Source organism: Onychostruthus taczanowskii, unplaced genomic scaffold (assembly GCF_017590055.1).
Source record: "Onychostruthus taczanowskii isolate IOZ18803 unplaced genomic scaffold, ASM1759005v1 scaffold157, whole genome shotgun sequence".
Classification (NCBI taxonomy): Eukaryota; Metazoa; Chordata; class Aves; order Passeriformes; family Passeridae; genus Onychostruthus; species Onychostruthus taczanowskii.
The window spans coordinates 237,850-262,882 of record NW_024498762.1 but is presented as its reverse complement, the minus strand read 5'-3'; the positions used below and the strand labels follow the sequence as shown (position 1 = coordinate 262,882).

The 25,033-nt window shown below is 43.2% G+C and overlaps 2 protein-coding genes across 3 annotated transcripts in view; one reads left to right on the top strand and one right to left on the bottom strand.

Annotated features, from left to right (window-relative positions):
- The window catches only part of NKAIN4 (sodium/potassium transporting ATPase interacting 4), a 50,898-nt gene extending 43,993 nt beyond the window's left edge, over positions 1–6,905 (top strand). The window contains exons 6-8 of one of the 2 annotated variants that reach the window (XR_005952240.1): positions 1,230–1,314; positions 5,103–5,175; positions 5,627–6,905. Coding sequence is in view for 1 of the 2 variants with exons in the window: in XM_041399162.1 (XP_041255096.1) it covers positions 1,230–1,314; positions 5,627–5,636 (95 nt within the window). In the remaining variant the exon portion in view is untranslated. The remainder of the gene's footprint in view (positions 1–1,229; positions 1,315–5,102; positions 5,176–5,626) is intronic. The other variant, XM_041399162.1, reaches the window with a different exon arrangement.
- Positions 6,906–10,514: 3,609 nt separating this feature from the next.
- On the bottom strand, positions 10,515–17,987 carry BIRC7 (baculoviral IAP repeat containing 7). Its single transcript, XM_041399163.1, has 8 exons — positions 17,952–17,987; positions 15,213–15,723; positions 14,113–14,212; positions 13,426–13,507; positions 13,291–13,336; positions 12,161–12,379; positions 11,235–11,300; positions 10,515–10,731 (listed from the first exon to the last, which is right to left on the bottom strand). The coding sequence occupies exons 1-8, from the start codon at positions 17,985–17,987 to the stop codon at positions 10,529–10,531; spliced, it is 1,263 nt and encodes a 420-aa protein (XP_041255097.1). The 3' UTR covers positions 10,515–10,528.
- Positions 17,988–25,033: the final 7,046 nt, after the last annotated feature.

Sequence of the window (25,033 nt, the reverse complement as noted above, 5' to 3'; positions counted from 1 at the left end):
CTTGGTTTTGTTTAAAATGGCAGCCTGTGCTGTTTTGATTTTAGAGTACTCAAACACTTTCAAAAGTGGCTGAGAAAAGGTAAAGTTTCACTGAAACTATTTGGGAATTATCCCCACAATTAACTTAGAACCTCTGGAGATTTCACCCATTACCTGTTAGTTGTCCCATCATTGCAGTGTCAGCCTGAAGCTCTCCGTCAAGATGGAATTTTTCAGAATTTGCTGTCCTTAGGTTTCTAAATATATTTTAAGAAGTTTGGATTTTTTTCACATCTAGTATATTAGTAAATATTTTTTCTATTATTTGACCAGCAAAAAACCTCAAACCTCTTCAGCTTAAATTTAAAATAATAGTGCCACCTTCAGGAAAGAAAAATAAACAGGCACTTAAATAGTTAATAAAACTCTCCAGTTATTTTTAAATGGCAGTTGGACAGGATGGTTTTCACACTTCCATACAAAATGTACTAACTTGGCACCAAAAAATGACCCAAACTGGGTCAGTTTTAAAGGGTTTTGCAAGGCCTGTGAGGTCAGTGACAAATCACAGCACCTGACACCCTCCTGCCCTGGCCAGCTCTGTGCTGCAGCCTTGGCCTGAAGTCCAGGGAGCTGAGACAGCCTTGGAAAATTCTTCCCTGGTTGCTGAGGGAATTGTCCCTTGGAGCTGTCCCTGCCGAGTTACGCTGCCCTCCCTGAGCCCTGCAGAAGGGAGGCATTGTTCCTGCTTGTGCACAGTCAAAAGAAATTCACTTGGCAAGAGGAGATGCAAAAAATACCAGAGCTGGAGATAATGAGCTGGTTGCAGTTCTCCAAAGCTGCTGTTGTCTTGCAGGAAAGACAAGTGGGGCAAGAAAATTCCCACTTTGCTGTGTAACCTTCATGGGGAGGGCTGTGCTGCCAAGCTCTCCCTGGCATTGCTCAGGAGCCGTTCTCAGCTTCCTGTCCTCTCCTCTGGCTTTGTCTGCTCCTCTCACGTGCAGTCACAGCGTGGTGGCAATACCCAAGGGGCTTTTCTGGAGTCTTTGTTAGCTCTGCTTTAAGTTTTGTGTTAGCTGAAATCTCCTCTTCGGCACGCTTGCCCATCCCAGGAATCCATACCTGAAAAAATCACTTTTCTGTTCTGTCATTAATTTTTGTGTTTATGCCATGACATTCACCTTCCTTTCATTTCCTTTCAACTTTCTGGCCATGTTTGTTTGTTTATTTGAGTTTTGATTTTTTTTCAGTTGATTTCATTGGTGGATTTGATCCATTTCCTCTCTACCATGTCAATGAAAAACCCACCAACCTTTTGTTCAAGCAGACATACCTGTAAGTATCATCAGTGCTAAGAGACTCCACGTGCTTCTTGGTTTCATGGCTCAAGGGTACCACAGCTTTGGGTTTTGCCCTCCTTGCAGGTTGATTTCTCCAACAGGCTTTTCAGGCATGGAAGGAATGAACAAATGGACACCAGAAGGGGTGAAGCTGCCCTTTCTCAGCCCCAAAATAATTTTAAGTTCTGTTGCCTCCAAGAACTGAGCCTTCCACGTGTGGGGCAGCCCAAGAGCTCAGCTGAGAGCAGAAAGGGGAGTTGTCCACAGCAGCTTCTGTCATACCAGTAATGAAGGGACACTGTTGAATTCCCATTTCTACCCTGAGGCACAAGATCACAATTTCACTCTGTCCACTTAAAAGCTGCTTCTTAATGAGATTCTCAAACACAAAGGCCAGTTCTGTGTGTTTAAAGCAGCAGTGAGATCTGATTTTATATTCTTTAAATTGATCTGCAAGAGGCGGTTCAACACATGGAAGTTTTTTACAGCAGCTGCTGAGGGAGGCTGTTTTTCAGGAACAATGTTACCAGAATCCTGCCAAAAAGAAGGATGTGAGGATGGTGGAAAAGAGTGGGGCTGAGGGAAGAAAAACTTCCCTGAGGTAGAGTGGTAGATGTGCCCCTCTAATTTCATAAGGACTTACTGCCCACTTTGTCACTGCAGCACAACATCAGGAATACAAGTAATTTCTGCAAAGCCATTGAATTCCCTGTAACTTTGGGGGTTCTCTAGTGTTATTACAAGGGATGCTACAGGAGATTAAATATTGATTTCTCTCTCATTTTGTCACAGTGGGGTGGAATTTTTCATAGTCTGCAGAAGCTGTGCAGCTTTAAGCAGCTCCCTGATTTACTAGCTGGATGCAGCAGTGTGCTGAAGAAGCATCACACTTTTACAGTACAGGGTTTGGGCTGCTTTTTTCTTAAAATGACCAATTCTGCTGGTGAAAGAAGCTATCACTTCTAAATGAAGATTCCTGTATGGGGAGATTGTAATATGAAGAGAAGTTAGCAATGTAAAACTTTCTTCCAGGGCCTCAGTGAGAGGGGAAGCTGCTGCTCAGGTCCACAGATAATTTTGCTGTTCCTCCCTCCCATTCTTCAGCCCATCACTTCCCTGTTGATATTTTCTTCCAGCACAAAATAATATTTCTTTCAGGCTAACAGAAGGTGAAAACAGCTGCTGAGCTGTAGATAATGCGACCCTCTATAAATTTCAGCAGCCACCAAATAGCAATTTTAGTTTCTTTATTTCAGCCTATTGCCTCTTTTCCATGTGAGTGAATGGGAGTGAGGGGAGGAAGGGATAATTCATTCCCAGGTTATGGTGCCATGGAGTGTTGCAGGCTGGGGCACTGACTGCCAGGTGCCCTTGTCCAGCTGTGAAAATCATTTAGTGATGATTTGAAGGCAGGTTGTTTGGTTTTTTTTTTTAATATTCTCTTCAAGAAGATGTGAAACAATAAATACATCCAAGTTATTTGAAATTTAAGAAGAGCTAAGGATCAGGAACATGGGGTTTCTGGTTTGATCTCCTTTTTGTTGATGGAAATGCTGAATGAAACCAAATTTATTCTACAACTGATCACTTGGAGCTGACTGCAAGCAGGAACTTTCATTTTAGGGTGGCATCACCCCCTTGGCTGCAGTCAGATGCATTTTCTGGGCTGCCACACTTCTCTAACAGGATCACTTTCCTTCATTCCCTAATGGAATTATCCTATTCACTCCAGATTTACCTCTCCTTTTCTGATGAGATCCCATTCTTTCTGTGCCCTTTCCTGCATTTTTCTCAAGTCTATCTTCTTATCTCTGAATTTATGAGTTTTTAGAGATCTGAGACCCCACAGAACAATTACATGAGTTGCTAAATTCAGTGTTCAAACTGTGCACCCCAGTTCTGGCCTTCAGCTTCCAGCCACAGCACTGACTGAAGTTCTTAAATACCTTTGCCTCCTGCCAGGAGGAAAAAACACCTCCCCAAACTGTTACTGATAATGCTTCCACACCATAATCCAGGGATGTCCCAGCTTTATCATAATGATCTCCCTGACCTCAGCTTTCAGCCTCCAGTCAGTGGAAAACCTCACAAATATTTCAAATCAGGCGTTATTTTTTGTCTTTAAAAAAAGATACAAACAACAATCAATCATCATTTTGTACTGTTGTTTACAAAGGTAAGATTTTAGAGTGCTCATCTCAATTCCTACCTTGAACAGTCACACAGCAACAATGGTATTCTAAAAATAAAGTTATTGCTGTTTCAAGTTCCACAACTGCTTTTGTTCAAATTTTGTTGACTCAGGGGGGTTTGGTTGTGATAGTTACTGTTTAAAGTCACAACCTTAAGTAAAAAAGGCTCAAACTATCATGAAGAAAATTGTTCTGGAAGTTTTACTGTACAAAAGAATTGCTTAACTCACTGCTGATTACCAATCAAGGCACCACACTAATTATTTAATAATAATATATTAGCACTCTTGATGGAAGACATGTTAAAGTCTTCAGTGCCTGAGGTTCTGTGTCAAAGTACTTGTGCAAAGGACAGTAAATCACTTCTGGAGAGACAGAGTTGCTCACCTGAGGCTAAAAGAGTATTTCCAGTGAGTTTTTAGGAAGAAAGAATTGTTCAACCCTTTCTCCTCCCTCAAGTGAAGCACAAGTTCAGGTTATACCTGCTGGCACCACTGTCTTTCTTCCCTTGTGCTGCACAGCTCAGGACCTCAGCTCTGCGTTGCTTGTCTTCTTGTTTGTTCATTTGTAGTAACAGAATCCTCATCACTTGAGGCAAAAAACCATTTTTGCACCAATAGCTGGAAGTGCTGGCCAAGCCAGCTTTGACATTTCTCACTCAAGCTGTTCTCTCCAAGGCCCTGCAGTACCTGCCAAGTACCCAGAGCATCCTGAGCATTTGTCAGCCCCTCCTGCCTGCTGAATCCTTTCAGTTTCCTGACATCACTCTCCAAATTTGTTTTGGAAAGCAGCACTGTGCAATCTCAATTATAAAGCAGAATAGCCTCAAAGTGTGATTTTGTACACAGGGTAGTGCTAAATCAAGAACCTGCTGGATGGCAGGAGGTGCTCTCTGTTTATTTAAAAGGTACAGGGACAAGCACTAGGTCTTCTTGCCTTTCAAGATTGTGTTTGTAAGGCCAAGCAGTGAACTGCACCTTTGTGAGGCTCCAGCCCCTAACGCTGATGTGGCACCCCAAGTACTGCATCACTTTAGGGGCTTCAGAGCTTTAATGTGAGTTGTGGAGTCGGCTTTTATGGACTTCCCTCAGACCTACGAGGGGAAAGGGCCCTGTGTTAACACAGGGTGTGACTTTTATCAGATGGAGACCTCAGTACTGACAGGGCAGCCACAGGAGGCACTGGTTCACTGAGGGATCTGAGGCTCCAGTTGGCAATTGCTCACCTTAATGGTCCCTGGTCAATCTTTTGTGGGCCACTGTCTGCTGGCCAGAGGCACGAAGCAGCTGTGAGCATGAAAGGATTTGTCCCCATACAACCATCATCCCTTACTGGCTTAAAGTGGGTTCTTCAATACACCAATGTGTACCAGCACACAAATAATGTTAAGTTAAAAAGTCAAAGTCCAAGACTGAGACACTGGGATAAAAAAGAGGGGGAGGCAAACTCCTTTAGAATTGTTTTCCCACCTATCTTCTCCAAACTTTGACAAGCAGAATAATTTACAAAGGAAACTTAAACAGGAAAAAATCCCACTTTGTTCTGAGGAGAGAAAAAACACAAAACAAAACACTTCTGCTTCTCTTTCTAGGTAGACTTTTTCCCAAACAAACAACATGAATTCGCAAACTCTTTTGATCATCCTGAAGCTGCATGTGTAAGAGGTGATGTTTCAGCCAAAAGCATTCACTCACCTTTACTGCTGGCTCCAAAAGTAGATCTGCTTATCCTGCTGCACCTACACCAAAAGCACATCACTGCAATTTCAAGCAGCTCCTTTATCCTAAAGATGACCCTTAGCTTTTTAAGTTTCTAACCAAATTTTATGCAGCTCCAAATGCTGAAGATCCATAGATCTAACACTTGAGCCTAACTGCAGCATATTCAGGTCTGACACATGCATTGCATTCTTTCCAGACTTGAAGCCTACTTAACCACATTACTTGTAAGCTCTCAATCCTATTCCTCATCTGTAGTCAATCATATTTAAAAGTCCAGAAGAGGAAAGAAAAAATTGTTCTCATTATTTCCACACCATTTCTGCTGCATAAAGACAGCCATTGAGCACTTGCTCCACACTCACAGCCTGCCTTCACCTTTTTTCCTCTTTTATAGGCCTGCGTAAGTGAAGAGGAGCCAGAGGATGGATAAACCTTGCACTCCACCAAAGGTGCTGCAGGAAACAGTCCCCTGGGGCCTGGATCTTTGGCAGAGGAAATGCAGGATGGTGAACTCCACTCCATTTTTTCGTTCCTTGTCTTCTTTTCAAACGCAATGAATGTACATCAAAGAATGGCCACACAGTTGGTTTTTAATCCTCCAAGTGCCCTGACGAACCTTTCCTACCACGGTCTGCTGGTACTGGCCCAGAAATGGCACAGGCCTAAAGACCTCTGGCAGAACAAGTTCACCACGAGCCTCTCTCAAGAGCTACAGTTGAAGTTGGAGCTGCTTCCTTGTGCCCTGGATCCAGAAGGAAGGAAGCACTGCGTAACACCCTGGGACATTTCATATTTTCCGTAGTTAGTTTCCTCCCTTTTTCTGAACAGAGCCTAAATCCCCTAACACAACTTCATCTCCTCCCTGCCTGTATAAAATGAGGCGGGGGCTCTTTACACTTGAGTTACTTAGGCATTGTTGGGTTCTAAGTTATAGGTGAGAACGTTTCCCTCCTTTGTCCCCACCCAGCCAGGACCCCCTTGCTCTGTAGACATGGCAGTAGGCTTTTGTCCTGGAGCTCAGGGTTCTGTGGCCTGGCTCCTGTAATGCTGAACAGCTGGAAACTACTGCAGCCATCAGCTCTTCACTCAGCACGCAGCTTCACCCCCTTCCAGCCAGCCCAGCCGTTCTTGGAGCAGCTGTAGCTTACTCTGGGTCTGCCCAGCTACGTTAAATTAACCCTGGGGTAGCTGAATCCTGCTGCAGGCTCTGGAAAAGGCCCAGTTCCTCATGGAGCAGAGGTGGGTTTGCACCTGCCTTCTTCACCTAGAGCCACACCTATTCCACGGTAACAGCCTGGTGGAAGAGCTTCATTTATGACAGGCTTTTTGAGGGGAGGGAGAGGGCTGGAGGGGGAATACAAGTGTAATTAAGTTGCATTAATGAGCTGCAGCAGTTGATTAAAAAGAACAACAAAACCAAGTCAGTTTGGTTAGCTGTGTCTCCCAGCATGTTAAGTGTCAAAAGCAGAGGAGGAGCAGTCGTCAGCCAGCCCTGGCCTTTTTGGGCTGATACTTCAAGTGCTGTTGCAATTCATTATTGTCTTGCCTAATTTGTTTGGGATTACGTGGCATTTTTTGAGAAATGCTCTTCAGAAGGGTCAAGCTTGAAGCCATGCTAGGGAGAAGTGTGAGGGAAGAATTAAAAACAAAAATAAAAACATTAAGTGCTAAATGAAAGAATGATGCAGCTTTTTTTTTTTTTTTCTCTCATTCCACTGGGCCCAGGAAGCAAAATTGTCTTTTATAAACTCCAAATATATAAGATCTGAGAGAGTATTTTTTGCTTCTGTGCAAGTTCTGTTCCAGATACCCAAACATCCTAAGTTCTGCTTGGGTGCAGCTGCAAGTAAAAATGGTGTTTTCTGTAGGGTGTCTTTTCCCTTCTTTTAGGCACCAAAATCCACAGCTTCTGACTGAGAAAAACAGACAACTAGTTTCATCCTAGTTTAATACCTCAAAGAAAAAAGCTCAACCCTGATAGCTCTGCATGACAAAACACACCTACCTCCTTTATTACTAATATTGTTATCACTACCAAGTTTAAAAATACCAACGAAATACAAGCTACTCTCCATTTTGAGATACACACAGCCATGTGCACACACATAGAATTCTTTCTCCACCTCTCCTTTATTCACTTTCTTTCTGGATCACACTCATTCCTGTCTGCCCACCTAATGTTCCCTGGAGAGGCAGAAAAACAAAAAGGAGAAGAAGAATACACATCCTCTATTCAATGAGATTTTCCCAGGAAGGTTTATCATTTGTTTGGGTCTTCTCAAATTAATCTTTCCTTTTCTCATTAAGCACTGACTTCACACATTTTGGGTTTAATATGATTTCTTTTCCTCAGAGAGAATATTATCAATCAGATACCAGCAGTCTTTGTCAGCCTTGTTTGGGAACAATCAAAATTCAGCACAGGTGGTGGAAAAAGGACAGTTTCATCTCTGAATACCTGAAACATTTTACTGGTAGTTTCAGGAAGCAATTCCTCTAGATGGTCAGAGGAGGGAACTTTGGGAATTGAGATCTGCAGGTTTTTAACACTACACCTCTTCAACTGACCAAGCTCTGATGCCACTTTCACCAATTAAACTGATCAAAACCACTTACCAAGCACTCCAAAGAGATAAAGCATCAAACTCTGCACTTAACAGCGTTGCCCCTTGGCTTTAATACCCACTGGTAAAGGTCAATGAAATAAAAGTGTGATGACTGAGTCACTTCAGAACTACCACTCAATTGTTCATTGTAGCATAAAGCACCAATTAACAGAGGTAAAATAAACACCAAACCCATCTTCAGGTAAGCCTATAACACACAGTATCAATGACTGCCATTAATCATAATTTCAAAAAAAATGGGTCTGAGAAGAGGCAAAGCTACCAAGGGTCATATTCCACACTTAATTATCTCCTCCAGGTTTCATTAGCAGAGCCATTATTCCTGAGAGCCCCTCGTGGTCGGCTTGTGCTGGACTCACTCTGAGCACCTCAAGGTGACAGAGTACGGTGCTCTGTGAGGGCAGGGACTGCCAGCCCATGCATTATTCCTGAGAGCCCCTCGTGGTCGGCTTGTGCTGGACTCACTGAGCACCTCAAGGTGACAGAGTACAGTGCTCTGGGAGGGCAGGGACTGCCAGCCCGTTCCACCCCATCCCACCCATCCTCCGTGTGATCCAGGAGCAGTGAAGGTTGTGGGTTCCCTTATCTCCAGTTTCGGAGTGCCCTCTGTTGGGGACAGGCATCACTGGAGATGCTTCTCAAAGAACAACGTGGTACCTGGTTCTGAAGGGACATTTCCCCGCAGGAAAACAAACCAGCTCCTCCCTTTCCCTGGGGTGGAAAGGCCATTCACCATTCTCACACTGCAGTTCCAGTCACACCCAGGTGAGTTTGGGAGGAGTAACACTGTTCCAGCACTGAGCTGGTGTCTTCCCTTCTCAGATTAGCACATCTATTTAAACTATAAATTTGTGCTGTATTTATAGAGGCAAAACAAAGCCAATGATATCCTGAATCCAGACAAGACCTAATTTGGCATGGTGGTGACATTCTGTTCCCTAGGAAAGCTGCTGTCTGGCAGAGACCCAACCAATTCCTCCAAGAGTTGCAGAGTTTAAACCACTCAAATCATAATTCCTCTCATCTTTGCCAAGAACTGTGCTAATATTCCCTTCTTCTGAGGGCAGGGATGAAGAGAGCTGCCCTCCCATGGGATCCACAGATAATGACATCTTAAAGTGACTCACAGGCAAGCCCCTAAGCTGTTTGGCAACCAGAGCTGGAACCAAAGAGAAGCAGTTCCAGAGCCACAAATACACTAAAGAACCACCCACCAAAACTCTTTGTAGAGTTCAGATCAGAATTATTCTACATTTGCACAGTTTCATGTATCAGATCCTTATTCTCCTTCATCCTGATCCCTTCTTTTGCAGTTTCAGAGAATCTTGAGGAGCCAAGTTCTTCCCTGTGAGGGTGGTGAGGCCCTGACACAGGGTGCCCAGAGAAGCTGTGGCTGCCCCTGGATCCCTGGAAGTGTCCCAGGCCAGGCTGGAAGGGGCTTGGAGCAACCTGGGGCAGTGGAAGGTGTCCCTGCCCATGGCAGGGGGTTGGAAAGAGATGAGTTTTAAGGCCCCTTCCAACCAAACCATTCTAAGGCTCTACAAACCACATGTCTGGTAAATTCCAAAGGATACTAAAGGATGGTAAGAACAACTGCTTTTCTTACTCATGCCCATGTAGCACTGAAGGACAGATGTGATTTACAACCTGATGTCACTCCAACATCCTACAGGACATCACCACACCCCTCCCTCAGTGGGGAATTGTACTAGAATCAGATACTCAGACCTCTAAGTTAAATAAAGGAAAAATTTTATTCCATGAAAAAGAACAGTTTATTTTTAAAAACTTATTTCCTTTCCCTTCACTTAACAAGGGATATTGTGGATGAAACTTGCTCTCTTTGGCTACATGATAGATTATTCCATTTTAAATAAGAATCACTAGTTTAGCCAGCAAACAGATGTTCTAAAAAGGTGTATTTCCAGAGCTTTTTTCTACCAGGACAATACCCAACAGCCAGGGAAGAGCTCCATAAGAAGCTTCTAGGAAACCATCCAGTGACCCTGAGCACAGAACGTTCCACCAGCGGAGGTCAGCTGAGAGCAGAGAGCTTGGAGAGTTAGGCCAGACTCTTCCACTTAGTTATGCAAATTTGAGTATTACTGAAACATTTCATCAGTTGTTGAAAATTCAACAAAAAGGGGAGGGGGAAAAAAAAGCAAAAAGGGAAGAAAAAGATAGATACTCCCTCCCCCACAACACATTGTTGCCGAGTATTCTAGTCCCAGTGGAATGCATTTTGTACAAAAAACACTCCCATTTTCAATCAAACTTCCTGAAGGAATCTCTAAGAGAATAATCTCTAGACAGCTGCTAAGTGAGAAAAAACCAGAGTCTGCTGAAAACCGTCTTTGATTTCAACACAGAGCAAAGGTTCACTTGAGAACACAAAAATGTGGAGAAGAGGAATCTCTGTCAATAAAAGCCTCATTTTGGAGGACTAAAGAACCCAGCAGAGTTTTCCTGGAGCAGTCCTAAAGCAAGAGTAGATCAAACCAGCAGCTCTTCCTAGCAACACTGTGCATGGGAGACACATTCAGTGAGTTTTTACACTTATGCCAGGCCACCCTGCAAATAAGATTGCTCCAGCAATTACTTATTTTCTCCTTCTGCTGAGTGATCAATGAGTTGTATGGATTTATCTTCCCCTTTGGGTTCACCACGGCTCAGGACATGAAGGCTCTCACACTGCCCTGGATGACAGCTCTGCAGATGGGACACAGCCTCAAATGGAGGGCACATTCTTCACAAGCTACCAGGTGGCCACAGGGAACAAACACAACAGACACATCTTTGTCCATGCACACTTTGCACATCCTCTCCTCTTGCAGCCGGCGGAGCTTTTCTTCTGTGCTCAGCTGAGACTCATCTTTACCAAAAAAAGAAAAAAAAAAAAAAAACAAACCAAAAGCCCAAACTGTTAGTGTTTTGTCACAGCTCCAGAGTGCTGGTTGTGACAGCTTAGGAAGTCACACTGCAACTTGCCCATTGTTTTGTTCAGAGACTGTGAAGATGGCAAAAGTACCTCTAAGGCAAGTTTCATTTAAGCTGAAAAAACTGCAGCTATTGTAGACTGGCTTATCTACACAAGATTCAGCTTATCTACACTCACTGGACTGAGCAGGACACAGATCAACAGCATTTACTGTGGTACACAAATTATCCCCATAAACTGGATTTTTTTGTAACAGCTGCTTCACAGGGGCACTCCAATCCATGAGTAAGGGTTCCTGTGCTCAGGTACCACTCAAACTAGCACACAGTCCCCTTCAAAATTTAAGAAATTAGTTAGAATGACTACTGATACTGTTATTCTAGAACTCCTCCCAGTTATGCTTAAGCTCAATTCCCCACACTGCCAGCCCAGAGCACCTGATTCCTTTTGCTGCACAGGTCGCATTTCTTGTCTTGATGTTCCAGTCTCTCTCTGAACAGCACCTGTACAACCAGAAAAGAAGATGGTATTCAATGCTACCTCCTTTATCCCTTTCCTGACAGTGCTTTGTGAAAAGATTAAATACCCTGAACCTCAGAAGCATTTGGTTAAAAATTTCTTATCTCGGCCTGGCATGGCTGATGTTCTCTGTGGTGCTTCAGCAGCTATGTGAGTTCACCTCCTTGCCAAGGCCTGTCTGTCCACATACATTCTCTCCTCAAAGGTGGTTTATCTATCACATCAGCTGGTCATTCCAGCTCTTGTGCTACTATTTAATCAAAACTTTAGTTTTGTGGCATTTTTTCCATGTTAGCTACAGAAGTGGCAGACCATGCTGTGGGGGCAGGAGCTTTGGAACTGCACCTTCAAGTGAACTTCACTTGGCAAACAGACTTCACAAAACAGAAGTTAAGGAAAAAATGTATTATCTAGACAAGAACTATGGCTATTTCTAAACAGGTTATTGATTCCAATTTTAAATAGGCTTAGAGTGATCATCCATTCTAGGAGCTTTACTTCATACAACTGGCTGTGCCTGGATCATTTGTGCACAAGCCTGTACATTGTGGAGCTGCCAGTTACTGCAGGTCTGAGGGTAGCAGAAAACACCAAGGATATCCCCACCACAGCCCAGTGCAGGCAGATACAGCCACTGACATCCCAGCAACCACAGCTTCTCCAGGTTTCTTTAACTCAGAACCTCATTGCTCAGGCTCCCAAGGAAAGGCAGGCTTGGGGGCATTACCCCTCAATTCCAGCCTGGGCAGAGTGAAGGTAGACCCTCAGGACCCTCCCAGCAGTGCTCCAGGGGCAGTGAGGAAGAGGTTAAACACCCTCCAGCCCAGCTGTGAGTCAGGCCTACCTCTCCTTCTTCCTGCACTGCTGCTGGCCCCCCAGCCTGACTGCAGCAGGTCTGAAATCAGCTCAGACTCAGACAGGTAGAAAGTCCCAGTCAGCACAAATTTATTCTCTACCAGGTTTGCCACGCAGGTGGGGTCAAAGCCCATCTGCAGGACATTCTGCACTATAAGGCTCTGATCCCCAGAAGGATGAGCCAGCAATTTCCAGTCCCTCAGAGGATCTGTAAAGCAGTGAACAGGTGCTTTACCAAAAAGGCAGAGATTTGGGCAAAAAAAAAGTGCCATTTCTTAAAGGTGTTCTACATAAAATGGCATTAATATATCCTAGAACACTTCTCAAGCTATCCACTTAGCTAGATTAACTTCCACATTTACTTTTTACTTCAAATCATAATTCACAAGGAAGTGAATCAAAGCCATGTCTGTAAAAGCCCAGACACTTGTTTTGGATGCTTTATTTCACTTTATCAGTGAACAGTCTTCTGTGTTTGGCATCACTCCAGAATCCTTATCTCTGTTTTCACACCCCAGAACAGAAGCCTCAGAACTGCTTTCATGAGCATCAAGTGGAACATCCCAATTGAAGCCTCTCCTACCTCAACCATTCATCAGTAACAACAGAAGTAGGAAATTCAGCTGGCAGTCTCTTCAAAGGCTCAAGTCTTGCTCAAGCTTATGGGAGCCAAACTTCACCTACTTACATTTGTGGGAGCAACTGATAAATGGGAATAAATCCCAGGAACAACGTTTTCATGAACATCTAGACCCTCTACTGTTCTCTGGTTTCTTATTAAGCATGTTTAAAGTGTTGTAGGGAAGGGCTTTACAGACAGAATCAACAGCAAGAGCATCAAAAGCCAAAGGTAAGTTAGGGAAGGACTCACAACTCACATGATTATCCAGACTAGATAAGTGTTTCTGGCCTTTCACTAAGAGGTCTCAAAAGAACGAGTAATTTTGTTTCTTGAGCTAGAGACCATTTCTTAAAACCAAAGTGAAACAGCTTCTATAATATCAAAACATCTCACAAGCACCATGTGTACATAGGGCAGAGCAGCTGAGGTGGGCTGGTGGAACTGAGACTACATCACATTCACCAGAAGATAAAACACCATGGAATTACAGCACTGACCTTGGGTAGGAGAGGAGTCTTGCTCAGTCTGATCCCAGGAATGCCTCTGAAAATGATACAGAAAGAGAAGCATGTGTTCAAAACCCTCCCATTTACCAAACCTAATCCACTACACACAAAATGTTCATAACTCACAGGAGCCAGCAGGGTGCCAGAAAATGTCGCCTGAACGCTGTTAACAAACTCTCTCCCTCTTGAGTGCAGTAAAAATTCACACCTAGGAGCAGAAAAGTTGAAATATATTAGTACAGGCTCTCCCAAGTGCAAGTAGCAGTTTGAAATTTAGAATCAAAAGGGTGTAATGGGCAATGAGCAAACCTCTATATATCCATTAAAGACAGGGTACCAGGTGTGTCACCTGCCCATCTCTTGCACAAAGGCTGACAGTAAGAGGATCATGATTCCCTCCCCCTTAATTCAGTCTCCATTTTGGCCCAAGATGAGCTCAGTTGTAACACGCTTTAGAATAGACCACAGGAACTGTGATGAGAGAGCAGTTCACAGGAAAGAAACAAGAACTGCTGCAGAACCCAAGGCTTACAGTACATCTCTTCTTGTACCTCAGAGTAGGAGTAATGAAAGCTCTTCTTGATGTCAAAGAAAGTTCTTTTAATTGAACTCTTAGATGATGAACTCTAGGTCAAATTAGAGAATCTCAGGTCTGAACTGTGCCATTCCACCTGAGCTTGAACATTTTATTTTGCTTTTAAGGTGAGAGGATATAAACATTTCTATCCTACAAAAGAAAAGTATCAGTGTGAAATGCATGACTTATCTTTTGGCCTTGCTAGGAAGGGTATTTGTTAACCAAGACTGACTTACTCTGGGTACCATTTGGCATGTTCCCTCCAAGGATCATCTCCAAAGGACCAGCTCCTCACTCCTCCATCACAGTAAAAACACCTCACTACATCTCCTCGTCCTGAAAGGGAGAGCAAGCAATTATTTATTTGATACCCGAGACACTACAAGCCCTACGCTAACCCTGGGTGAGACTCAGCACAAAACACAGGCTTTGGACAGAAGAGATGAACACATGACAATTTACTAACACAGTGCACATTGTACAGGGGCAGGAACTCAGTCTGAGCTCCCAGAGCTGGCTGAGATGATTCTAGAAGGGGATCACAAGCTAACAGGCAGTAGCCATGGGAGCAGCTAAGCTCCCATGCACAACACCCCAGCCAATCCCCCTGCCTGCCTTTGGGGCAGAGCTGTAATTAGTTACACCTGTGAACACACTTTGCTCACTAACCACAAATCTGCCATAGAGCAAATAATTCCTCTGGCTGGTCAATTCAGAGAGGAATATCTCTTCAAACCTGTTGGCTAACCAGCAAATCATTCTCAAAGGGAAAGAACGCCATTATATTGATATTCACATGCATGTGATTACAATAAATGTTGCCAGTTTTCCTCAACAAAAAAAAGGATCCGATTTCTGTATTTCAGATTAAGAGTCCTTAGAGAAACAAGTGACAGCAACAGCCAGAGGGGCTGACTCAACACAGTTGTCACTCAGATTTGGGGTTTTGAGAAGAAAAGGCTCCAGTGCAAGACACAGCCTATCCAAAACATGACGCACTAAGCAAGCTCCTCAAGTCCTTCTAGAAGTGCAAGGAATAAATACACTCAATGGATCTTAAAGCACAACTTTTCTGTCTGTAAACATCTGTTTAAAACACATCACCTTTTCCTCTCCTGCAGGCAAGGAGGTATTTACTAGTGGACCCCTCAGTACCCAAACAGGAGTTAAACACTGAAATGAGTTCTGCACAAGCAGCAAGAGGAACAGCACAGGCAGAAGGAAGGATGTGGTTTTTAACTACAATACATGTGCACGCAGGTATTTGTAAGAGCAATAAAACAGTGAAACTTTCAAAAGTTAACTCGAGTAAGAGTAAAGAACATTTCCCACCTACCTGTGTAAAAGAACCCTGCTCTAGCCAGTTGCTCTGGATGCACGCTGGAATTTTGTGGCCAGTTCTCAAATGTAGACAGTCTCATCTCCTCTGTCACCATCTCGGGGTACTCTGGCTCGTTGGGCAGGGCTGTCTCCTCACTGACTATCCCCTGCAAGACACTCAGGAACTGCCCATCCACAGTGTCAAAGATCTCCTGCAGGGACAGCATCTCCTGGTTCCCAACATCCTCACCACGGATGTATTTACAGGAAGGGAAGAACCGCACGTGCTCTGTTATGGGGCAATCACCAGGTCTCCAGTCCTTCAGGACACCACCACAGCAGAAACACTGCACTTCATCCCCGGGGCCCACGTAGAAAAATCCAGCCTCCACCAGGTCCCGGGCAGACACAGGGGCAGTGGGAGGCCACTGCTGGAAAGTCCTCAGCCTCCTGGCCACGCTCCTCATGCTGGAATCGAAGAGCCGGCAGCGAGCAGCCCCGGGCTCTGCATCCCCCATGGCCGCGCTCTGCAAGAGAGGATGGGAGAGCCCAGGGCAGTCAGCTGCATTCCCAGCCCCAGGCAGCACTCACCCCGCGGGATTATTCCCCATTCCAGAAAGGTCCTGCTCGAAACAAAGCCCAGCTTGTTTGGGAATGGCAGGCCAGGCACGGATCTGGTGTTTCTGTACTCTGCTGTTGAACTTTTGCTGAGCATTCACTGGTGTCTGACGGGAAGAGTCCAGCGCTTTCCAAGGCCCTCTGTCAATTTACAGGAAAGATGGAACAGAGAGGGGAGGGCAAAACCTGTGTTGCCTCCCAAGCTGAACCAAGCCAGCCTTCGGCATCTGATCTGCAAGATAAATCCCCAGCCGTTTGGCTAAGCCTTTAAACTGGCATGAAAAAGCTCTGCTTTTTATTCCCTAAACCAAGCGTGTCATAACAAAACACAGAACAGCCACACCCAAACAAATAATGTCTCGATCTCCCATTTACAGCCAAACACCACACAAAACATCACATTTCTCATGTTTTTATTATCGTCATGATTATTAAGCAGTGATTATCTAGAAATAGGTCTATAAACAAGAACTTTTCCAAGCCATGGCCTAAAACAATTAGGTACAGTTTCTATGAGGTGGTGTCCTTAAATCAAGGATTTTCTAGTTTTCATCACATTCTGCCTGTGCTACTTCTGTGCAAGAGGAAGAGTGAAATTAAAGAAGTTACCAAGTGCTTGATTCTCCAGGCTCTCACCCTGCTTAAGGTAACAGCCCTTCCCTGGGTGATTAAGCTGAACTGCAACTCAGCCACTGCTTCCAACACTTTCCCTAGGGCTAGTAAAGACACTTTCAAAAGACCCTGCAATGACACAGCTGAGAACTAGGAACCATTTAATTCCTTTGGAGAGAAGTCCCTTCACAACGTGACTAAGTGAAAGGTGCAATCAACCCCGTTGTTTTAAGTTAAGGGCCCTCCAAATCCCTTCCCAGCTCAATAGGTGAGTTCAACTCAAGGAAGTGCAACTTCCTATTTACTAGTTATCAGGATTAAGCATTATTAGAGCACAGCCCCCAAAATGTCACCTAGTAAAATGTTAAATCAAGGGGAAAAATAATAAATACACACCTTTAAAGGTACATTTTATGAGGCTGGTCCAGCACATTAAAACAACAGATAACTACAGCAGTGCACAGTAAAATACAAACAATGGAGACCACAGATACAGCAGCTACTCTGCAGCAAACACCACCACAGAGACTCAGAGGCTTAAGAAACACTCAGGCCAGTAGCATCCCTGTTTATCTTAATTAAGGGCTGCAGCACATTTAGGGAGGGAAAAAAGCTTACAGGTCATTTTAGTCACAAAACTCACAGCTGTCCTCCATAGGTACTACAAATTTAGTGAGATTTTAAAAGCAAAATCAAGCTTACTCAGCCACACACCTTTCATAATAAAAGACAGCAAGGAAGAGAAAGCTCATTAGCAACCAGAATTCCCTTCTATAATGACAGGGACAGAAGCCAGGGCTGGGAGAAAAGGTTCTAAAAGTCTCTTTCAGAAACTGTGTTTTATTTAAGACAATAAAGAAGCTACTCAAGAACTGTGTCACTGGCATAAGGAGAAGTCCACAGAGAAAGCAAGCTCTGAGGCCATTAGTCACTGATGGCCAGCAGCATTTGCAAGCCAAGCAGACTCAGGAGAGGCAGATTGTTTGCCTTCACAGCAGATTTTGCTCCCAGAACACAGGAGCTTGTTCATCAGGCACAGCTCCACAAGCAGTGCTGCTGTCATCTTAAGCCTAAACAAAGCAAAAGCTGTAACTCTTAAGCTACAACAAATTTTGGGTTGCACAGAGATGATGGCAAGGTTATCTTAGCCTTCCTCCACCTAGAAAACCCTTGAGAGCAAGCTTCACAGATTTTGCTTTGTGCCTTCACAAAGAAAACTATTTCTTCCACAAAAGATTTTTTTAATAAGAGGTGCAACATAGGAGAACAAATATATTTATCTTTTGTTTATTAAGAAGTCCATTGTGGTTAACCTGCATATTCATATACTCTGTAGAAGATTCATTACCTCTGCTAATGAGACTCCCCAAACCAAATTAAAGTTTTAAATAGCTATAACACTACTAAAAACCAATATTCAACCACAACCCACTACTTACATAGGAATACAAAGCCAAAACAACTTTACAGTTCATACCAACAATTAGCACAATAAAAACATGCCTTAAAAAAACCCCAACTTTACCTGAAACATGTTAACTAAACTCCAGAAAGCTTCCATAATTTACAACTCTTTCAACATCACAAGCTTCACACAAAAAAAAAAAAAAAAAATCTTCTCTCCTCAGATATTTCTCCCAAAACAGAAACACTGCCAAGGAGTAAGCAAGCCCACCTGCCTCAGAGGCCATTTATAATGGTTAGGTGCCCCCAATTGGTTGGGATGAGCTGAAGTTCTCTATTGGCTAATGAGTCCAAATTTCATCTTTATAAAAAGGAGTCACAAGGCACAGGTATAAAGTTAAGCTCACATTTGCTCTGGAAAATACTGGATTTTGTTAAAACCTAGTTTAGTGCCAGGTGTGATATCCTGCTTCCTATGATTTAATGGCTGTCACATCCCTATTTTGCTGTGACTCTATTAACAGTATTTCTGCATCTTTTTCAGTTGTTTTCACATGTTTGGCACCTTAAGTTTCTTAATAAAATGTATTGTAAAATTAGCAGATAAATAGCAACAAGAATTTTCTCCAGACAGCTTGGACAGATTGCATTGCCTTTACTTTGGGAATCAAGTCTTTTTCTACAATTGTATCTTCACAACTTGAATTCCTCCTATTCCTTTGCCTTCCTGTAGTCACAATTTCACAAAATGGAAGATTTTAAGGATAGTTTTGAAAGGTACAATAACTTGAAAATGTGTTTTCCTGTACTACTGCCCAAGAAGATGCATAAAGCTTCTTCTAAACTCTTGACAAAATATCAGTTCTCCATGTAAACATAAGCACACAGGTGGTTCATGTTTCTCAAAAATGATAAGTTAGCATTTTTCTTTTGATAAAGAGATCCAGAGTCCTTTTTTTTTTTTTTTTTAACAGGCAAGCCCATACAATCATTCCCATTAAAAAGAAGTGTTGGGTTTTTTTGCTAATTAAATACTCACTAATGAAAGCCCCTGAGCAGTAGAGGGCAGTGCTTTTATATGACATTTACAGAATGTTGTAACAAGAGAATGTGCTGGGGAGGTTTGTCCTTAGTGAATTTCTCTGTAATAAAATATATATAAAGATAATTGCACATTATCTTCCATGTCTTTTCTAAGTCTAAGCTGATTTTTGAAGAATGCATCCTAAAAATCCAAGGGACAGAACTAACAAAATCCCTCCTGCAGAGGCTTTTTGAGGTCTGCTGATGGGTTCTAGCAAATCACCTGTTAATTAACAAGAGTGATTGATAATTCTGAATTTGTAAAGCATTTTACAAGCAACGACCTCATCTTCTACTGCTTATAACCGCCTGGCTTCTCAAAGGTGTGCACAATTCCACCTATTTTAGGGGAAGCCCCAGCCTGATTGTTAAAGAGGGAAAAGCGGTATAACTCTCAGAGGAGCTCAAATGCAGCTTCTAAGTTAATTGACAACATTGGCCTGTTTCTGGCAGTGGTTATTTGGTTTGAGTTTTTTTTCTTGTATACAGAATATTCTTCCATCATAAAAACTTCAGGCCGGGTTTAAGGTTGATTATCTGTGGGGTTACACCCATGTGGTTTTGTGGGGAACATTTCAGCAACAGAGGAAAGCTGAGAAGGACCAGTGAGATCTGTAGCAGAAGATGAAATTACTCCAAGTGTGGTGCTGAGAGCAAGTAAAAACAAGTCACCATGTATAAATGATAGGGTTTTATTTTAGCACACCAAAATCTGGAAAGCAAATAACATATTCAGTAATCTGTTGTATGCAATTTAGACTGATCTTTTTTAGTAAGTCATACATTTTCAGTTTCTTTTCAGAGCATTGAGATGTCCTACTGAACTTCTGAATGCTTCTTAAAATGAGGAGTGTCATGAGCTAGTGATAAACAAATGTGAGAATCAGTAAACATCAATCAGGAGTCCAGGTCAGATCAGTGATAATGATCAACACTGCCATCACTAGACAGTGATTGGAAACACTCGATGAAGAAAGTAATATAAACATAATTAAGCAAAAATCTGCTTGCTATTATCAACCTGATTTGGAAGGAAAACAATCAATAAATACAAGGGCCAGAGTATATCTGGAGACAGCATAATGAAGAGCTTGAAAGCACTGAAGTGACTGGAGGCCCTGGAAAAACTCCAGGAGAATTCAGCATCTCCACCCTAGAGGTGCTACACAGCTGTGAGGGGCTGAAGCTGTTCTGTGTGGCTTAGCTAGAGGTAGACTATTGTGCTTTCATCAATAAATTAAGAGTTTACTCAGGAAAGAGGCTTTTATAACAGGAGGAAAAAAAGGTATCAGTTGGCCTTGGTGAAGAAATGATGGAGCACAAAAGGAGACACCATAGCTTGCCACTGCACTGATGGGTAAAGGGACTGGGTATCAAGCAAATTTATGGCACAGTTCCCATTCCCACTTGCTCAGATGTTAGCCACTAGTAAGATGTGGATCCATTTTTCAGAATAAAACATTCAGACCCCGTGATGTAACTGCTTTGCAGCCTGCAGCAGAGTAGACAAAATTATACCTGAAGCCCTAAACACAGATGGCTGCTGCTGTTTCTCCATTTAGGGCCTCTCTTTTCCTCTTCTGGCTGCCTCTTCCTTGCGTGTTGTCCTCCCCCTTCCTTCCCCTGAAGGGCCTGCTGGTCTGATCCTGCAGAGCAGCACCTGCAGTGCTGCTCTCTGGGGAGCTCCTGCCACAGGAACACCCAGGAGGAGCCCATCTGCTCAGCTGCCTCCCAGGGCAGCCCTGAGGGACCAAAGCACACTGCTGGCTGCTGACACACAGCTCCACAGCATCCCTGAAACAAACCCACTGCGGACAGGAAACAGGATCCAACTCAGTGAATAGTGACAAAGCACACTGAAAAGTGACTGGTCACCCCTGGGACAAACACAGAGCCATTTCCTCAGGGCAGGGCAAAGCTCAGAAGTCTTACTTTGCTGTTTCATGCAGCTCAAGCTTTTCTTTTCCCATAACAAGCTCTGCCATACATCTACAGTGATCTCCTCTGCCTATCAACAGCTTCCTTGCTGCGCTTCCCTCAGTAGACTTTTCAATAATAACAAAAAAAAAATCAACACATTAATTATAATAAATGGTTTATTTCTCCTCACATTAACAATCATTCATTCAGAAAGCCTGGAAATGTTGCTATGAAGTAAATCACAGAATACCAGAATGGTTTGGGTTGGAAGGGACCTTAAAGTTCATCTCATTGCACCCCCTGCCATGGGCAGGGACACCTTCCACTACCCCAGGCTGCTCCAAGCCCCATCCAACCTGGCCTTGGACACTTCCAGAGATGGGGTACCCACTGATTCCCTGAGGAATCAGTGCCAGGGCCCCAGCACCATCTGAGTAAAGAACTTTTTCCTAATATCAAACCCAGACTTCTCCTCTTTTAGTTTAAAACCATTTTCCCTTACCCTATCACTGCATGCTCTTGTAAGAAGTACACATACTACACATAGAGACTGCTGGAACTAATGCACAGGTGAGTAACAAATACCTGTTTTGTGAAGTGATTTCCTAGGGATTCAAATCTTTTCATCTTCTGCCCTAATTCTTTCCCCTGGCCCCCACTACTATGGCATTTGATTGCCTCAAAACTTTAGGTATTGTAATAGTTAGGAATAGCTAAATGTAGCTTGCAACGTGATTCATGAAAGTGCTTCAAATCAAATCCTATTAATATCCCAGCCCACAGAACAGAACACAGTACATATGAAAAGGAAAATCTGCAAAGCACAGCAGATACTCAAAAAATCAGTAGAGGAACTGGTCTTAAAATCTAAAAAAACTTCATGGTTTCAGTGTCCAGCCTCTTATAAAAATATTTCTGCTACTGAAGAGTGGGTTGACCACTGTTCACTTCTTTTTCAAAGGAAAGTGTTTGTAGAAAATAGCTTTTCTTTTATTTTTCTAAATGTCTTTTGGAGCTGAAAAATGTGAGTTTCTTTTTCAAGGGTTATTTTTTCTCTTTATTCACTTTTCTAGCCCTTCTTGCCCTTGCTGGTGAACCCAATAATCATGAGGGAAAAAAAAAAGGAAATTAAGAACAACCCCAAACCCCATCCATTATTTGCCGTCTTTCTTTGTTTCCCATAACATTCTGAATACTTGAAAAAAATCTGTAAAAATTCACTGCTGCTGCAAATTGAACAAACTATTTTCAGTTTTCAACAGATTAATAATCCAGTGATCCAAAGAGCATGCAGAGTGCTTAGAGGCCTGAGCAGTAGCACAGGGATTGGGAATACAAATTTAAATTTGAGGAGAGAACTGTAGGGCTAAGTACATTCCCACAGTGAGTGTGGAAAATATAAATTATATTCCCTTGCTTTTTTCCTTCCTAAGTAGCACCTGGTAGGTTTCCCCAAGGTTGAATTGCACCTCTTCCTCTCCCTCTGACTGACTTGGATAATTTCCCAATTCCTTCTGATTCTGACATGGAGGAGCCTCACATTTGAGCTCTGTTCCCTTTACCTGCTCCAAGGCAGGAGGTAGAGGAGCAGAAGACCTGGAGGTTCACATAAACTGAGTGGCATTGCAACTCCAAATTATTCACATAAAACTAACAGCTCCTCAGAAGAGATTCTTACCCACTTGTGGCCACAGTTCCAACATTCAGCCATTAAATTACCTGTAAAGAAGGATTTGTCAAGCTTTGTTGTGATTCTAATAGAGCTCATCCTACTTTATAATTGGCAGAAAATCAGCTATCAAGAATTACAGAACATCTGATTTTCCAATTAAATCCTGCTATAGTTTAGACTGTATTTTTATTGCAGAGAATGTGCCTGGCTGCCTGAATATTGCTTGGGCAACAGGCAGAAAGATCTATTCTTGAGCTATTCACACTACAATCATCTGCTTTTCTCCATGCAAATTGGCTTGGAATGAGTTTATTTTGTCCCTGTATCAATAATCAATAGCAAGACTGAAAGATGAGGAAGAAAGACACAGAGCAACCCGAAGTCACTGCAAAGAGCTGAAGGGAAAAGAGCACTGACCTTACAATTTCATGGAAACCCCAGACAGCAGCAAGAAGGAGTTGCCAAGGATGAAGAGCAAGAGGGAGACAGGGGAGAATCCCTCTGCTCAGTCATTGCTCTGTTGAGCTCCTTGCCACAGCTTTCCAAGGAATTTGTCTTGCAGGGAACAGCATGTGTGGTGCTGATGTCAGATGGGATCTGTTCACAGGCCACACTCTTTGCATATGATTTCCCTCCTCATGTTTTCACAAACAATGTGTCAGTGACATGAGAAACAGGAGAGAACAGATACAATTTATCTTTTGCAGTGTGTCTGCTTTAATTTTTCACCCTAAAATGATGGAAGTGAATGCTGGATCCTTGGTTTGGGAACATTCTGCAGGGGTGTGGGGTGCAGGAGGGAGATTATCCCATTATGGCAATATTTGATTTTCTTCCATGCTCATAACAGAGAGGGCTGCATAAAATTCCTGTAAAACCTATATTAAAACCGAATAATAAAAACACCAACAAAAATATGCTGCAGTTTACACATGAACTTTTCTGAGATTTCAGAGAGTGTTAGCAAAGGAAGAAAAAGTACAACTTTTTCTTAAACTAGAAGAACACATTTCATTCAAGGAAGACAGAACCAAACCCCATGTTTCCCCCTAGGTTACAGTGTTACACTCCAAGAGTATCCTAAGTTATATAATCCATATAAAAATATGAATATTGCCTTATCCATATCCTTCAACTGAGACTTTTCATCTTACTGGTTTTATTTCTAAAAGACCATGCACTTCTCAACGGATAGACAAGATCATTCTTAGCATTACCAGGAAGAAAAAAATTCAGATTTTCCAAATGCAACAGAAAAGAATATTCCCACAAAGACTTAGATGTGTACATGCATGTACACGTGTGACATGCTGCCTACGGCTCTAAGCTCCCAGGTACAGCCTAAGAGCCCCCTGTGTGTGTTGGGATGCTGAAGCACAGAGCTCTAACATTCTGCCCACATGCTCTCCTGGCGAGGATGATTCATAGTCACATCGTTTCTATATCGAGATGTGAACATACACAATCACATGGACTTCGGAGCAGTGCCCATCACCCAGGCACCCAGCCTTTCCCTTCTCCTTCTGCACACAGGTTCCTCTCTCCAGCCAGGCTGATCGCTTTTTTTGTCCTGTTTCTTGAAGCTCTGTTCTTTGGACAGACTTTCCAGCTCGCTCAGGGAGCGCCCACAGCAGGGATTTATTGACTCGCTCCAAAATTACACTGAAGGCAAACAGAATTGGAACAGGCCAGCTTGGAGCAACCTGGTCTGGTGGGAGCTGTCCCTGCCCACGGCTGGGATTGGAACAAGTTGATCTCTGAGGTGTCTTCCAACCCAAACCAGTCTGGGATTCTAGGAAAATACCAATTATTCCTTGCTACCCAAGTCAAACAGAGAAGCCAAGGCACGTCCAGGTGCTGAGAATTAAAGCACCGCTCTTTCTTCCTTATCTCTGGATGTCTGACCAGAAAAAGGACAAAAGTGGACTCTTCATTTCAGATATTTTATTAGAATGGTAAGTACAAACTCAAACTCACAGTTTCCAAACGTGTGAACACAGAGAAGACTCTGGTTTTAACTGTGTCTAAATGAAAGCATGATTGTTTTGTTTAGCATATTCCACAAGGACCAGAATTTGCCACTTTCACCCCCAAAACTAAGCACACAGACATTACAAGACTTTGTAACTAGCAGGACTTAGACCTTGGACCCCGTTGAAATCAACATAAACTGGCCTAAGGGGTCCAAATCCCACCCAGCTTCTACAAAACAGCTGGAAGAGAGAAAAAAAAAATATCTGATAAAAACCCATGTTGAGGGTGGCTGCTGCCAGTGGTCAGACTGGCTGTGTGAGGGAAAGTTGGTCTCCCAAAGCTGTTGGGTGAGCCAGAACAGGCTCCCCAGGAAAGTGAGCACGGCACAAGCCTGATGGAGCTCAAGATTTGGACAATGCTCAGACACACAGTGGGATGGCTGCAGGTGTCCTGTGCCAGAACAGGAATTGGGTTTTGATCATCCTTGAGTCTTAAGCTGCATCTGGGGAAGTTTAGGCTGCGTATCAGGAGGAATTCCTTCACAGAAAGAGTGA